At 38.9% G+C, this 16,349-nt stretch overlaps 1 protein-coding gene across 3 annotated transcripts; it reads left to right on the forward strand.

Moving 5' to 3' along the window:
• The first annotated feature begins 468 nt into the window (after positions 1–468).
• LOC115765347 (probable phospholipid-transporting ATPase IF) lies at positions 469–15,695 on the forward strand. 3 transcript variants are annotated; one of them, XM_030708860.1, is made up of 10 exons: positions 469–549; positions 9,945–10,152; positions 10,218–10,343; positions 10,405–10,951; positions 11,287–11,701; positions 12,499–13,259; positions 13,328–13,830; positions 13,888–14,701; positions 15,031–15,357; positions 15,421–15,695. In XM_030708860.1, the coding sequence occupies exons 1-10, from the start codon at positions 547–549 to the stop codon at positions 15,632–15,634; spliced, it is 3,918 nt and encodes a 1,305-aa protein (XP_030564720.1). In that variant the 5' UTR covers positions 469–546; the 3' UTR covers positions 15,635–15,695. The 3 variants fall into 3 exon arrangements, with proteins under 3 accessions (XP_030564720.1, XP_030564719.1, XP_030564718.1); XM_030708859.1 differs by lacking the exon at positions 469–549 and adding an exon at positions 2,564–2,969; XM_030708858.1 differs by lacking the exon at positions 469–549 and adding an exon at positions 7,066–7,486.
• Positions 15,696–16,349: the final 654 nt, after the last annotated feature.

Below are 16,349 nucleotides of genomic sequence, written 5' to 3' on the forward strand. Positions count from 1 at the left end.
TGAATCTCAAATGTTATCTACAAAAGTTTCTTCGACATGCACACACACACACACACATATGCATATATATGTTAATACGTATGTCAGCATGTCTGCGCTCTCTTAGATTGATGATCCAGAGAATGAAGTTGCCTCGACATAATAAATTTGTATGCGGCAATTTATTTGCAAACATTTGTTAATGCGTATATATATATATATATAATTATATATATACTATAGAAATATATATATATATATATATATATATATATATATATATTAATATTTGTGTGTGTGTGTGGGTTTTGGTAAGCCCCTGCGTATGTGTAAGGCACATATCATTGTGAGTACTATCGCTATCAACAATTCTTCGACAGTTTGCCGATAGATCAGTTTGCGCGTAGAAGGCGTCTCCTGTGTATACTCGTGCATTTGAATACATATTTTGTTTGTTGTTAATACTCGTATTTAATTTGCATACACTTTAAGGAACGGAGTGCGACATATGTAGCTCGCTTCCAATTAAGCAATACACTTCAATCTTTAAAGGGCATTGTCAACAAAATGGTATGTTTACATATTGCCAACAATTATGTGTGTAGTTCAAATGTACATATGTGTAAAGGGTATTTATGCGTATATACAAAATTTATTGAGATATATCCGAATATACAGAGTGAGTGCGATTGTGAAATCTTTATAAAGCTTTGTTTATGGCGATTACGGAGACTGACTAGTGAAAAATTGAAAACAACGTTTTGTCTTTTTGTTTTGTGAAAAATGCATTTGTGGAATCGAAGTTTTGCTTAAACATGTGTGTTTAATTGAATTCTTTTTAAAATACTGTACATATAAAATACTTCAATCTCTGGTGGATAAAATACATGAGCCATATGATCTGGTCGACTTAAACATTAAAGACACATTATGCATAGTTGCATTATTAGTATATGTATTAAAACGTGAACAGAAACTGCATAGGCTCAACTCGTAGTATCAAGCATATATAGATTGAGTTTGACGGCATTTCAGGAATATACCATATATATATTTTTTACAGAATCGGACTAACTATCACATGCCTAATCAATCATATACGGCTTACACGTAAATAACTAGACCTGTGCATTTTCCCAATTTGTACAAATGAATCATTTACTTTTCGATAGATATGTATAGAATAAAAATTGATGAATGCAATTATGATCAATTGATAAATTCATTAACACGACATCCAGTAGCAAAATTAACAATGTTGTACAGATAACATTTTCTAGTTGCCCAATCAAATCTACAAAACTTATTGTATTTGTCAAAATGTTTATAAAGACGCGTTTTTTTTATACCCTGAACCCATTAAAAATGGGTATAAGGGTATATTGTATTTGTGCGAAAGCCAAATGTATGTAACAGGCAGAAGGAAGCATCTCCGACCCCATAAAGTATATATATTCTTGATCAGCACCCACAGCCCAGTCGATCGAGCCATGTCCGTCTGTCTGTCCGCCTGTCTGTCCGTCTGTCTGTCCGTCCGTCCGTATGTATGAACGCAAGGATCTCAGAACGTATAAGAGCTAGAGACTGAAATTTTAGATGTAGATGCTCCTAGTTCCCGCGCAGATCGAGTTTGTTTCCGATAATCGATAACTTACTCCGTTTCCAAGCAATCGATACAAATCGATATCGAGATTCTGTTTTTTGGGCAATTTTGGTAAATATTAAGAGCTAGAGTCACCAAACTTGACATATAGCTTCTAAAATAGAATATATATATGCATTTGATGTTGGTTCAGGGTATCCCCTAGTCGGGAGCTCCCGACTAGAACCTCTTACTTGTTTCTTTTTGTATTCTCCATAAAGTATGCTATATTAACTTAAGGTTAACGCCTTGAACATTAATGAGCATCATAAAAGACTTTTTTGCAAACAGATATTGCCGATAAACTCTCGTCATGAGCTCTTCCAGTTGTGAAATATAAAATATACAAATTTAAGAGAACATTTCGGTTCTAATGCACCGAACTACTGGCACAATAGAAGGTGCTGCTGACGTGCCCCAACCTATCCCGGGCACTTTCATAATTATTTGGGGGATGTAGAGCGTATGCATATATTGGGAATGCGGTATATGATTGGGCATATTGGTAATAGGCGATATTTGTTGATCAATTCGTGGAACTAATGTTCCACGAGCAAGTGCCTTCGACTGTATTAGTCAGCTGAGGTAGTAAAATACTGTTATAATCTTATCAGGCTTGACGGCGTTTGTGTGTGCTGATATGGGAAAGCCTCTTGTCAAGAGCGCCTCGATTGACCCAAAAGAGAACAACGGTTCCATAGAGCGCGAACAGTTTTGGAGCAGGCCACAGTCGTCTAGGCTAGATTAGTGCGGATTCGTAGCAGGGTGCGAACTGGTCTAGTATCTGTTACAAGTCTCCAAAAATTGACCAGTTTTTGTTAATCTTGGAGTGTTGCCACAGTTAAAACGTGAAACGCAAGAAATAAATGTAAAGAAAACAAAACAACAAATAAGTGTCACTTCTAGTTTGGACTAATGAGAAACGCACAGCCTGTTATCATTGGTATCAATCGCTTCCCCTTCGTGTGTTTCGCTCAATCGTCCCGGAACCAAGTTTGGCGGCGCTCTTAGCTAGAATGTGTGTGCTCTTCATGCAATACATGCTCCCATAATCGCATTTACGCACCTGGCTCGTACCTCGCACCTAGATCGATTGGCAGTTGATATTAACGGTGACCGGCTGTATTCGGGTATTGGTTTCTAAAGGCACTACCGATAAGCACTCGGACCAATTCGAGGTAGACGCAGCTATTTGGAGATATATACAAGCTTTTCGGTAGTATGCGATTGTTGCGACTCCGAGGCACATTGTACTTAAACAATAAGAGCAAATACCACCAATTGTATTAGACTTTGACTGGACTTGGAAAATATGGATAAGATGTTTTCCAAAATACTTGCCAAGCGGGTGAGTTTTATATGTATACGTTTTTTCATTCATCATGACAACGATAACAATCCAAAAAGTGTTCTTTTTGTTTTTTTTTTCTTCTAATTTAAACTAAATTGAAAGTAAACTAATTCTTGTGCGAAATAAATACGCTCTGCTCCCTATTATCCTGTTAATCAATTTTGGAAATCAATTTCCGTGCTCACGTCAAAAGTCAGTGAAATGTTGCGATATCAGAAGGTGTGAAATCTCTATCTAGTTCCATAGTTATTATCTGCGTATTATCTGCCACTAAAAGTGCGCGTTGATATGACTATGACACATCCAAATACCCATGTACTTCAATACATTCGCCCTCTTGAGTTTATGTACTTTTTTGGAACGTGCTTAACATAAGCTCTTACTAATGGATTTGGCATATCTTTTGTACCTGTTATCACTACCGACCTAGCCCGTCAACAAAATTCGATATTGGTTAGACATTATTCCTATTATAAAGTATTTGTTTATTAGTTTTAAGCCCATTGAATATGGGTAAGAGTCTATAATGCTAATGTGCACTACACAAATGATATATATTCTTGATCAGAACGAAAGATTCAGACTTGAAAGCACATGAAAGCAGCATGAGTTAATCATTTGCATAATATCGATAAAACTCGATTTTGAGACTCGGTTTTAAAGCATAACTCAAACATTATAGAACTAGAAACTCTAAGCATGTAGGTTTTGTTATAGTATAGAATATTCTGCCTTTCAGATACCTTCTCTTATGCCCACAAAAATGGGAAAAAACTCATTTTTTTTAAATGTGAACATTGGTATTTATACATATTTGGGTGCCATACGGACGCTCTGAAAATTTCAAAAAGATCGGACTATAAACACCGAAGTTATTCAAGAATACATTTCCCATAGTGTGTGCGTGTGTGTGCGTGTGTGTGAGTGTGTGTGTGTGTGTGTGTCTGTGTGTGTGTCTGTGTGTGTGTCTGTGTGTGTGTGTGATGATAAGATGCTTGCTAGTCGGGCACTCGCGACTAAAGCACTCTAAGCCCTTGGGCTTAACTATGTTGGACGTCTCCAGCATGAGATTCAGTTGAAACTATTACAGCATATACATTTTTTAAGCAACGTCTTAATGAAACTACAGATTTCCAGATCAAACGATATATATACTATAACAATACTATATTACACTTTTACTGATCTTACAGTTTTTTTAGTTGCTCAAATATAAAACAAATTAAACCAATTAATAAATGCTCCTAAATTATATATACATATATATATATATATATATTATATATTATATACACATATAGACATCGCTCACTTACTTCAAGTTTGCTTTAACGGAATTGAACTTTAATCTGAAGAGTATACAAAATGTCGATAGGGAATTGTTTCTACAAGATACAGCAAGTCATAACGAATATATCGGAATTAATGACATTTTTTATACCCTGAACCCATTAAAAATGGGTATAAGGCTATATTGTATTTGTGCAAAATCCAAATGTATGTAACAGGCAGAAGGAAGCATCTCCGACCCCATAAAGTATATATATTCTTGATCAGCATCAATAGCCAAGTCGATCTAGCCATGTCCGTCTGTCCGTCCGTCCGTTCGTCTGTCCCTCCGTCCGTATGTATGAACCCAAGGATCTCAGAACCCATAAGAGCTAGAGACTTGGAATTTTAGATGTAGGTGCTCCTAGCTCCCGCGCAGATCGAGTTACTTACTTGTTTCTTTTTGTACTTGGCTAGAGATTTCTTAGCAAATTATCTGTAACTCGCATATAAGTATATCTGTTAAGGAATCGTGAACACTTACATTTAACTAATTTGTACTTCATTTAAGTCTGACTTTCTTGTTAACTATTAACGTATTTCACGAACTTGTGAAAAATGTATCTTAGATATATGTTTTCTGTCTTTAACAGACATTAGCAAAATTATTTGGCGTCTCTTTACTCTGGCATTCTGTCACCATTCATCTATGCATTCGTCATACTCTCTCCACCCAAGCTATTAAATACTTATTCATTGCAAAACCAGAAAGTGAATCTAACTTCGGCTAACCGAAGATTAAGTACTCTTGAGGACATGTGCCTTATGGCCTTGCCGATGTATGAGATTTTGGTAAAAATATCATGAAAAAAAACAACAATATTTTGACTTAAAACCAACCATTTTTCGACATATTCTTTCGATAGGGCTTCAAAATATAAAAGCCGGGTTTGTTGAAGATATATTTTGAAAAACCGAAAAGTTGCACGTGCAAGAACCTGCTCTTCGATCGATCGTTTCTTCGATATGATGGCCCGATCCGGCCGGATTCCTAAAATCCGTCTTATTGCTCAAAATGAAGCTTTAGTAAGTAAAGGAAGGTTCGCTCTGTGCGTTCTTCAGTCAGTCAGTTAGGGCAAACTCTTCCATATTTCATGTGTTCGTGAATTGAAAATAAAATAATATATTTTAAATAAAAATATGCTCGGCAAGAATCCTTAACGCCCACATTTTATTCAGGAAAGGCGGCTCAGGGTACTTTTCAGAAAGCTTCTTGAAATAGAACTTGAACCGAAAACTTGAAACAAAAACCAACCTACAATCTACTTTCCACCAAGATGGGATGAAATTTGCGAAAAGTGTGAAACACCTCGCAAAATGAATTTGAACAAAGATCTTTCAAAATGAATTCTAGGCCAAACAATGCGTAAGCAATAAATTTGCATACAAAAGTTTCCGCGACTTTTCACACTTGTGGGTGGAATTTTCCAAGACCCTGTCATACAAAGTAACTAAAGTAAAAATTTCTTAACCTCTCAGTTCTTACGGCTTGTGCTTTTTTTTGTAGGTTTTATTTAAAACTTGCAATAATTGTTAAATTTCAATTAAACATTTGACATTATCATTTGTTTTAAGTTTTCTGTAGACATAGTTGTTGCTCCAAAACGCATGCACAAAGTAGTACAGATGCCCGTGGTCGCGTTTATTTAAATATTTCAATTCAAATTCAATCAAATATTGACGAATTTGACGAACTGGTAAATTAAGCGTGCACTTTGAACTCATAACTAGAGAACACGAGCACTAGATCTTTGGCGTCCCGAATACTCGCTAGCTCGCCAATAAGTTTGAGCTTTTTACGAATATTGGCTCGTCAGCTGTACGAGCTGGAAGCTGGAAGCTGGGAATGGCAATGGCTATGGGCACGGGTATGGGTATGGGTATGGGTACGAGAATGCCAGTGGCAATGCAGATCTAATTGTCAGTGTGAGAACGGCTTTTAAGTTGCGCACATCGCGGCGGGCAACTATCAATTTAATATCGTTTACATCTACACAATATACATACGAGTACATGTACCAAATCTATATGTGCACTAGTGTATTCTTTTTCGAAACATGGGAACCTCAGAAGCGCGATCCGACAACAACAACAACAACAACAACAAGAACAGCCTGACGATTGCCGATCGATGTACTGCAACAATTTTGACTGATTTATCGTGACAGAGTCAGTTGAGGGCAAACGAGATGTACAATAAAAATCGACGATGTGTCTTTCGGTGTATATATGTACATATATTAAGTGGAGAAGCATTCAAAATACATTGGATACAAACAACATATGAGTTGCTTCAAATGTTCCGTGTCATTACGTGATGCCGACGTTACGCCCGTGTAAAAACACATATTGAAATCTTGGATATCTCTAACTAAAAGTCATGTAAATGTGAAAAGCAAATACCACGCACTCACATGCGCACATAATAGCAACAAAACATATATACATATATATTATTTATATATCTGTATAGATATAGATAAACACATGTGCATACGTACTGAACTGTTCAATTGAAGTGTTAAAATTACCCACTTAACATCGTTTTAAGGTTATAGCTTTTAATGTGTGGAGAAAAAACAGAAAAAACAGAAAAAACAGAAAAAACTGAAAACGAAAAAAAAAAACAGATACAGTCATACAAGCTTACAGTCACACGTGCCTTGTTTGCAGATGTAAGAAATATATATAACAAAGGCTATTAAAAACAACAACAACAACAACAACAACAAGAATATTAATAACTAAAAAGAAAATAAACAATCTAGCTAAGGGAAAATCATCAGGTGTTCAAAAGTGGCATTAGCCCAAAAATATGAATCGCTCGAATAAAATGTTAAGAAAAATGTTAAGATCTTGATACAATCTGATCTTATTAAGCAATCGGTTTGCCTCTCCTCTCTCTCTCTCTCGCTCTCTCTTTCTTACTGTCTCTCTCGTGCTGTCTCTCGCCACTGAGCACAGAGCCCCTATAGAGAAGATGCACATGCACAAATTGTCTATGATAAAGACGGTTGATCTGTTAATGAATGTCAGCCAGGTGTTAGACAATGAATTTCTTTGGCCATGACTATCTAAGCGGATTTCGACGCATTAATCATACGGTTACGTATCGTACACCAAATTGGGCCGATCAGAAGCCGCAGTATTATCTAAAGGAAACATTTGTTTGGAAACAGCGCAAGGTGCGTCACATATATGTACATATTTGCATATTTACATATCTATCCAAAAACTAACAAAGTTCACTAGGTCGCTAAAACCGCCATGAAATCTTGTACACACATATAATTATATATATATATATATATATATATATATACATAGTTATGTATGTGTATTGATTAACCCTATTAACCTTCAACCAAGCGCAATGCTGTTGAAATTAAAAGATTGTCAGTCAGTGCTTTGCTCTAAACAAATACACAAAGAATGTCTGTACAACTAATATAATTGTCCAAACTTGTAACTAATAACAATTCATATCGAATTCCAAGCTATATATAAGTAGTATATTAGTATGGAAATACATTGGCAAAAGTTATGGGAAGCCAATCTTGAATTTTAGAAAGAAACTGTTCAATAAGATATTTCATCAAACTTAGCCCTAAGCTATAATTAAACGGAAGCAGAAGTCGCTTGTTATATTCCTTTTTATATTCCTGTTGAGGGTTACCCGAATAAAGTATATATATTCTTAATCAATATCGTCAGGCGAGTCGATATCGTAAGTGGAGTGTATAGCGCCAAGTATGTCTGTTTGTTTCCATGTTAAATAGTTTTTTTTTTCGCGCGAATCCCAATGCAACGTATTGCATTCGACCCTCCGCGCAAACCGAGCGAGGGGCGCAGTCGTATAACTTCCGACACGAACTCGCAAAGTACAAAACCAAATATAAGCTTTGACTAAGCTAAGCTAAGGCTAAGCTTACGATGGAACACTTAATATGAGAAAGACTCCCAACAGGGTATCCCGTAATGCTCCTTGTAATCATCACGGAGCAACTGGAAGAGTTCAAGCGAGTCACAAATACTGGTTGGAAAACATATAATATTACGGAATACGTCTGTTTCTGAAAAGCTATATAATATAGTCGTCCGATTTTGCTCATATGTCGCAAGTAGCAAGTTTTGTGTAAGATATCTTACAAAAAAATAACGAGAACTTTCAATAAAAGAAATACATTTTCGATCGAAAAAGTGGATCCGTCTGATATCGCATGTAGCAAACCAGATATTTTTCTTGCAATAACAATTCGAATGTTATCAAATTCAGCTATAAAATACTTTTTGCCATTTAAGTCGAGAGAATCTATGCGTCATATATAAACTTCAATTTATAGAAATTTTGTTTTGGTCAAATATTTTATACCCTGAACCCTTTAAAAATGTGTGTAAGGGTATATTGTATTTGTGCAAAATCCAAATGTATGTAACAGGCAGACGGAAGCACCTCCGACATAAAGTATATATATTCTTGATCAGCATCAATAGCCGAGTCGATCTAGCCATGTTCGTCTGTCTGTCCGTCCGGCCGTCCGTCCGTCCGTCCGTCCGTATGTATGAACGCAAGGATCTCAGAACCTATAAGAGCTAGAGACTTAAATTTTAGATGTAGATGCTCCTAGTTCCCGCGCAGATTGAGTTTGTTTCCGATAATCGATAACTTACTCCGATTCCGAGCAACCGATAAAAATCGATATCGATATCTTGTTTTTGGGCAATAATAAGAGCCAGATTCACCAAACTTGACATATAGCTTCTAAAATAGAATATATATATGCATTTGATGTTGAAAGAAGAGGGTTCAGGGTATCCCCTAGTCGGGAGCTTGTTTTATATTTAAATTTCAGAAAAGAATTTATTTAGTGCAAAGATTTGGATTAAAGGCCAGCATATTAATAGATGGATGCAGTCTTGTCTATGTCCATTTCCATATTAAACAGGTTACATTTAAAATATTTAGTTTAAGAATTTTTCGTTAGATCATCTATTGAGAAACCCTCTTTAGATGTACGAATCCCATCATAGCTTTTAGAATGAAGGCTGCAAGCCCCTAAGAAATATTGGCTCTTGGGTTCATGGCTTAAGCCAACCACTCGGCTTTAGGTTCGTTTCGCGAAGCTGGCTTCCATATTCCTGAACCTAGGTTTTAGTTCTTGGTTCACTGCATATTTTAACATAAAAACTAAAGTTTGCCAAAGTTCGTTCCGCCAAATATATATATTATGAGCTATGAGCTATATGCCTTAAAGGTGAAATTGGCTGATTGATTGAATGCGCCTCAAAAGCTTTTTAGCTTTCATCTAGGATTAAAAGTCGCAGAACAATACTGCGGGAAAATTGGAGAATGTTCCTATGTATGTACTACACTTGTGTAACATACATCAAGAATACATTTAATTTAGCCAAACTTCGTTTTTTAGTTAGTGCAAACAGGATACATGCAAATGTCATTGAACCATCGAGCCGGTTCAACTTTATTGAATACTAATAACACGCCATACTTAATATAACTACTCAAGCTATTAAAAAACTCTTTAAATATATACATATGTGTATTTGCTAATTGTGTTGTAAAGTAAATAATAATAAATGACATATCTACTTGTAAATATGCTATAACATATAAATATTTTGTAGGGTTCCAGAGTTAGTACAATAAATGACTGGCTACAAATACAAATTGGCGGCTCTGAGGATGTTAAAAAGAAAAAGCCATCGAATCAAAATCGCATTAAGTCCACAAAATACACATTGCTCACATTTCTGCCGCAGAATCTATTGGAACAGTTTCGTCGCATAGCTAACTTTTATTTCCTAGTTATGACTATAATATCGCTATTAATTGGTAAGACCGAATCTTGGCATTGCCAAAATATATCTATATATATATATATTGTATATCACCGGCAGACAGTCCCGTTTCGCCAATGACCTCTCTGTTGCCTCTAGTCTTTGTTATCGCTGTGACAGCTGCGAAACAGGGCTATGAAGACATCCTGCGCTATAGAACTGATAATGTGGTTAACCGCTCACCGGGTAGGTATTCAGAATTGGGGCAGGTGTGTATTCGAGACTGACCTTACCTCACGCCCTGCAGTTACCATCATAAAGAATGGCGCTGAGGCTATAATACAGTCACAGAATGTGGCACCGGGTGATCTGATCGTTGTGGAGCGCGACTGCGATGTGCCCTGCGATTTGGTGCTGCTGCGCTCAACCGATCCACATGGCAAATGCTTTATCACAACGGCTAATTTGGATGGCGAGTCGAATCTGAAGACCTTGATGGTGCCCAGAGAACTGCCGACTGTCCCGATCGAGGAGATGCACAAGCTGGGCATTATCGAGTGCGAAAGTGCCGGCACCGATCTATATAGTTTTAATGGCAAAATCGAGCTGGCCGGCGGCGAGGGGCGCGTCCTGCCCCTCTCTGCCGAGAATGTGCTGCTCCGTGGATCGCGTGTAAAGAACACGGAGTGTGTCATCGGATGTGCCATCTACACCGGTATGACCACCAAGCTGCAGCTGAACAGTCGACTGACCCGCAACAAGAGCGCCTCGAGTGAAACCTATGTGAACAGATTTTTAATATTTATACTTATAGCTTTAATAGCCATAGTTACCTTGCTCTATTTCCTAAAACGGTGAGTACATAAACAGCTTCAACTGAAACCCACAAACTCAATTGAGGAATAATATCACAGTATTTTTACGAACTAGAGTATGAAAGTATTTTATGTTTTCGATACATAGCATCTCGAATCTAAAAGTGAAAAGTTAAAATAATCCAAGTAGGCAATACACAGAAGCCAAAGCGCAATATCGAGAAATTTTGGATTCAGTAGACTATCTTTTGATAAAGCCACAATACCACGATTATTTTGAAACTTAAAACCTTATATGTTAATGGTGGGAGGTAAAAGTTAAGGTGTATCTGATTGCAAGTCTAATCCCTGGCCTATAATGACTTCTCCTGCAGTTACAATGAGCTCTTTGTGATACCAAAGCTGACCTATCTGGGACCTGCAGCGGATGGCTATAGTGTGAAACAGTTTCTGCAGGACTATCTGTCCTTTCTCATACTGTTCAACTACTTGATACCCATCTCGCTGTACGTGACCATTGAGCTGCAGCGCGTCATTGGCGGCTTCTTCATGGAATGGGATACGGAGCTCTATGAGAAGGAGACCGATCAGCAGTGCATCGTGAACACATCAAACTTGAACGAGGAGCTCGGACAGATCAACATACTCTTCTCCGACAAGACGGGCACACTCACCAAGAACGAAATGAACTTCCAGCAGTGCTCGATTGCTGGCCACAAGTATACCTATAAGAAGACTCGCCTGGAAGATGATGAGACCAAGGCACTGGTTGACATAAACAAGTTCAGCGTAAGCCAACATTAATATTCATCAAAATTACTAATAATCCTATAACAAGAATGAATGAATTTGGCATGCCAAATATGAATACGCTCGACCTATGACCTATGACCTATGTCCTTGTAGTTGAGTGATAAGAATTGTGAAGCTTCTGATTGTTTATTAATTTTCCATAACAAATCTCAGTTTACAACCGATTCTATATGAATGTCGTACTCAATAACTGCTCAAAATTTTTCAATTATCCTTATGTAAAGAGTATTAAATGCCAAATTTGATTAATAGGAAATGTTGTTCTTACAAAAACTAAATTTTTGACCAAACACGATGGCAGCTACATGATATGAAGATGCCACCAGATCGGTTCTTGACATCCTGATATACGGACGGATAGACGTACATAGCTTTATCGACTCGACTGTTGATACTGATCAAGTATATATAGTATATTAATGTTAAAATTATAAAACTCTCTTATCTAATATGATTGGAATCGATCAATCCAAAAAGAAATGCACACCTAAACATATAATTAATCGATACAATTTTTGATAAATGGTTAACCTTATTCGAAGAATAATTTAAAATTTAAATAATGTAAATATTGTGCATTATTATCCAATTGAATAAATAATTATGCAAGGAATATTTTCTACAATTTGAATCTGAATTTTCGCCAAAATTTAGAGAAAAAAATCAAATGCAAAAACTTGAAAATGATCGAATATCGGAAACTTAATATTTAAAAATATTTCGAGATTTTCGAGAATGCTTGATATGTTATTTAACTCGGATTTCGTCAACAGATTGACCAGAAGGTGTTCTTCCAAGCGCTGGCCATTTGCCACACAGTGCAGGTGGCAACGAGCGCGCCGGCAGATGCCCAGGTGGCGCCCAATAAGAATGAAAGCAACAAGTCGGGACCACCTGAAATGTACTCCATAACGGACATCACCGAGGAGAGTCACAATTCTAGTCAGCACAGCGAGCTCAATGTGAGCCACACGATTGATACGTCCATCTCGGTGCATCCGAATGGTGTTAATGCTCCGGTTAGCTCATCGGATGTGAATCCCCTGCTGATTGGCGATGACAGCTACCAGGTGGAGCGACGCAAGCGGCCGCAAGTGGTCAAGCGTAGCCCGAACTTTGCCAGATCCAATAAGGTGCACAGTGCGGGCGTTGGTGAAGCGACGGCGGGCAACACGACTGAGCAGAATGGCCATTCCATGGTTGTTGGCACTCCGATGCAGAGTCAGAGTCCGCACATGGTGCGACCCATATCGCTGCAATTCCAACGTTCCACCTCTGAGCGGGATCTGCCGCAGTTTGGTGAGGCGAACAGTGCGGCCGCCTTGGGTCACAGGCGCGCCCACTCATATGGCGCGCCCAATGCGTATTTGTCAAATCCCGTTGGGAATATGACGCCACCAGTGGGTGGACTCTTTCGCACCGCCAGCAGCACATCGCGTGAGTCCTATGCAGCGCCCACATTTACACGCCAGCCTACGATACTCATACGTGCCGAATCGCAGCGTCGAAAGAATGAAATCCAGCAAACATTGTGGTATATATTAGTTGCTCCTGCTGGCCCCAGTTGCATGTGCATGACATGTCCATTTGCTTATCCCTCAGCTTGCTGGACTACCAGGCCTCCAGCCCGGACGAGAAGGCACTTGTGGAGGCGTGCGCCAATCTGGGCTTTGTCTATACTGGCGACGATGGCGAAGTGCTGCGCGTGCGCATTGTGCCGCCGCATCTGGACTATAAGCGACCCATCAACAGCAATAAGCCCAAGGAGGATTGCTTCTATCGGCTGCACGTGCTGGAGTTTACCTCCGATCGCAAGCGTATGAGCGTGATTGTTCGCGATGAGGCTGGCAAGAAGTGGATCTACACCAAAGGCGCCGAGAGCTATGTATTTCCACTATGCGCAAACAGCTCGGCGTTGATGGTGACCAAAACGGATAACCACATCAGTGACTTTGCTCGTTTGGGTCTCCGCACCCTGGCCATAGCCAGGCGGGAGATCACTGAAACGGAGTATCAGGAATTCATCAGTTCATTGGCCCAGGCGAACAGCTCACTGGAAAATCGAAAGCAACTTTGCGAGGAATGCTATTCAAAGATTGAAAGCGGTAAGGTGGACAATAGAAAATAGCAAATACCCAACGCCATTTGCCATTTCTTTCCAGACCTGGACCTGCTGGGCGCCACAGCTGTGGAGGATGCGCTGCAGGATGATGTGGCCGACACGCTTGTATCCCTGCAGGCAGCTGGCATCAAGATTTGGGTGCTCACTGGTGACAAGGTGGAAACGGCACTGAACATTGCTCTGTCCTGTGGCCACATACCACCCGATGCCAAGAAGTATATTATACTCGAGTGCAAGAGCCGCGACGATCTGTTGATTCACTTGAATGTGCTCGAGCGCGAAATTGTGTTTGGGATCGGCCAAGAGTGCGCGCTGCTCATCGATGGCAAGAGCCTGGCCGTCGCTCTGGCCGAAGCACCCAAGGAGTTTCGCGATGTGGCCGTTAAGTGCACGGCCGTGCTCTGCTGTCGGCTCAGTCCACTGCAGAAGAGCGAGGTGGTGGCGCTTATCAAGTCGTCCAATGAGAACTATAACACGGCCTCCATTGGGGATGGTGCCAACGATGTGTCCATGATACAGGAGGCGCATGTCGGCATCGGTATTATGGGACGCGAGGGCCGCCAGGCGGCCCGCTGTGCCGACTTTGCCTTTGCCAAATTTTGCATGCTGAAGCGTTTGCTCCTGGTCCATGGTCACTACCACAGTGTGCGTCTATCGTTCCTAGTGCTCTACTTCTTCTACAAGAACATCGTGTTCATGGGCATCATGTTTCTATTCCAATTCCACACGCTCTTCTCCTCATCCTCTGTCTACGATTCTCTGTTCCTGACCCTCTACAATGTGATCTACACGTCGCTGCCCATTCTCTTCATATCTCTAACCGAGAAACCCTACACCGAGGAGACCCTTATGCAGTAAGTATCAATTTTCAGTAATTTGATACCCATTTTAAGAAAATACACCTTAGACTGGGTTTAGCCCAAGCTTGACTTGATATAGTTATCCTGTAACTTTTCTTTTCAATTGCCATTTCGAGGAAAACGAATGTTTTATAGCGTAATAAGATATATTGTTGAAAATTTCGTCAAAATCGGCTAAGGAACACAAAAGTTATAGAAAAGTTATAATTTTTGAATGCGTTCCATTCCCTGGACGGTAGGTTCAGGGCTAGAGACTAAAACACTCCAGGTTGTTTTCTTTTCTTTTCATTAATCTCTTTTCTAATCTCTTTTCGCTCGTGCAGAACTCCGAAACTTTATAGGAAAAACACGGATAATAAGCAACTTCACTGGCCCTACTTCCTAATGTGGACCGTATTTGCGATTTACCATGCGTTGATAATCTTCTATTTCGCGTATTGCATTTTCTCCTTTAATAATGTCATACTTAATGGGGGCCAGACGGCGGCCTTTTCCTGCTTTGGCACGCTGCTCATCTGGGGCGTGGTGATCATAGTGAACCTTAAGCTCTGGCTGGAGTCCATGTATCTTTCCTATTGGTATATTGCGACCATAGTATTATCGATACTTGCATTTATGGTTACGACCGTCATCTACAACGTCATCAATTTGTAAGTTGTTATGCCCCTTTTTTCTTCTGGTGCTGAAATCGAAATCTATATCTTAATACACAGGGACTACGATACGGATATTTACTGGGCATACAACAATCTCTTGGCCTCCCTGCCAGTCTGGCTGTACATCCTTGTGACGGTTGTGGCCTGTCTATTGCCGGATTTCACATTGCGAATGCTGAAGAGAGCGTTGAAAATCAAGGGTTTCAGCATTTTTCCCGGCAAACAGCGAAAACGTGAAATGCGCAAGAAGTTCGAGTCGACCTATTTATAATACTTAGTATTAGGCCATAATTTTTATACGGTTTATTTATTTATTTTTTCTTATACCTATGTAAATATACATTTTTTTTTTTTTTTTGGTTGTTTATAAGTAAAATGTATTGTTTGTTAAAATAGGCGTTCAGCTGTTTTATTATTCTTCTAGAACTATTTTTCATACAGAAAATGTCGACTAGCTAGCGGACACAAATGATAAAAGTTGCCTGAAGCACACACCAGAGATAATGAGAATCTCTTTGAGCCAATCAGGGGCGGTACTAGAATTTAATTTAGATATATGAATGGGCTATATTTCTATGCATATATTTATTTATGCGGTTCACAGTCACGATAAAAACGCCCTGTAATATGCTGGCACTAGTAATTGTGATTTCAACTTCGAAGCATATGCCCAGGCACCCTTATATGGTATATATTTTTCGATCAGAAAAAACATATATATATATATATATATGTAATAGGTAGAGAGTACGGTGTTCTCTCAAAAAAGAAAGAGAGTTCAATCAAGTAAATTTAGAAAAAAAGTACTGAGAGTTCGTAACCTAAAGGCTTACAATTTTGAACCAGTAGCTCTTTTGCTTATTTCAATTTGATGATGATTCATTGCGACAACATTTTGTTAGTTGACAAAGTGCTATATTTAACATTAATTTGTGTGTTTCATTAGTTGGCTCAAAAGTGTTGTGAGAGTGAACTTTGTTTTTCCA

The sequence above is a fragment of the Drosophila novamexicana genome, unplaced genomic scaffold, assembly GCF_003285875.2.
Source record: "Drosophila novamexicana strain 15010-1031.04,08,12 unplaced genomic scaffold, DnovRS2.1 tig00000960-arrow-arrow-pilon, whole genome shotgun sequence".
Classification (NCBI taxonomy): Eukaryota; Metazoa; Arthropoda; class Insecta; order Diptera; family Drosophilidae; genus Drosophila; species Drosophila novamexicana.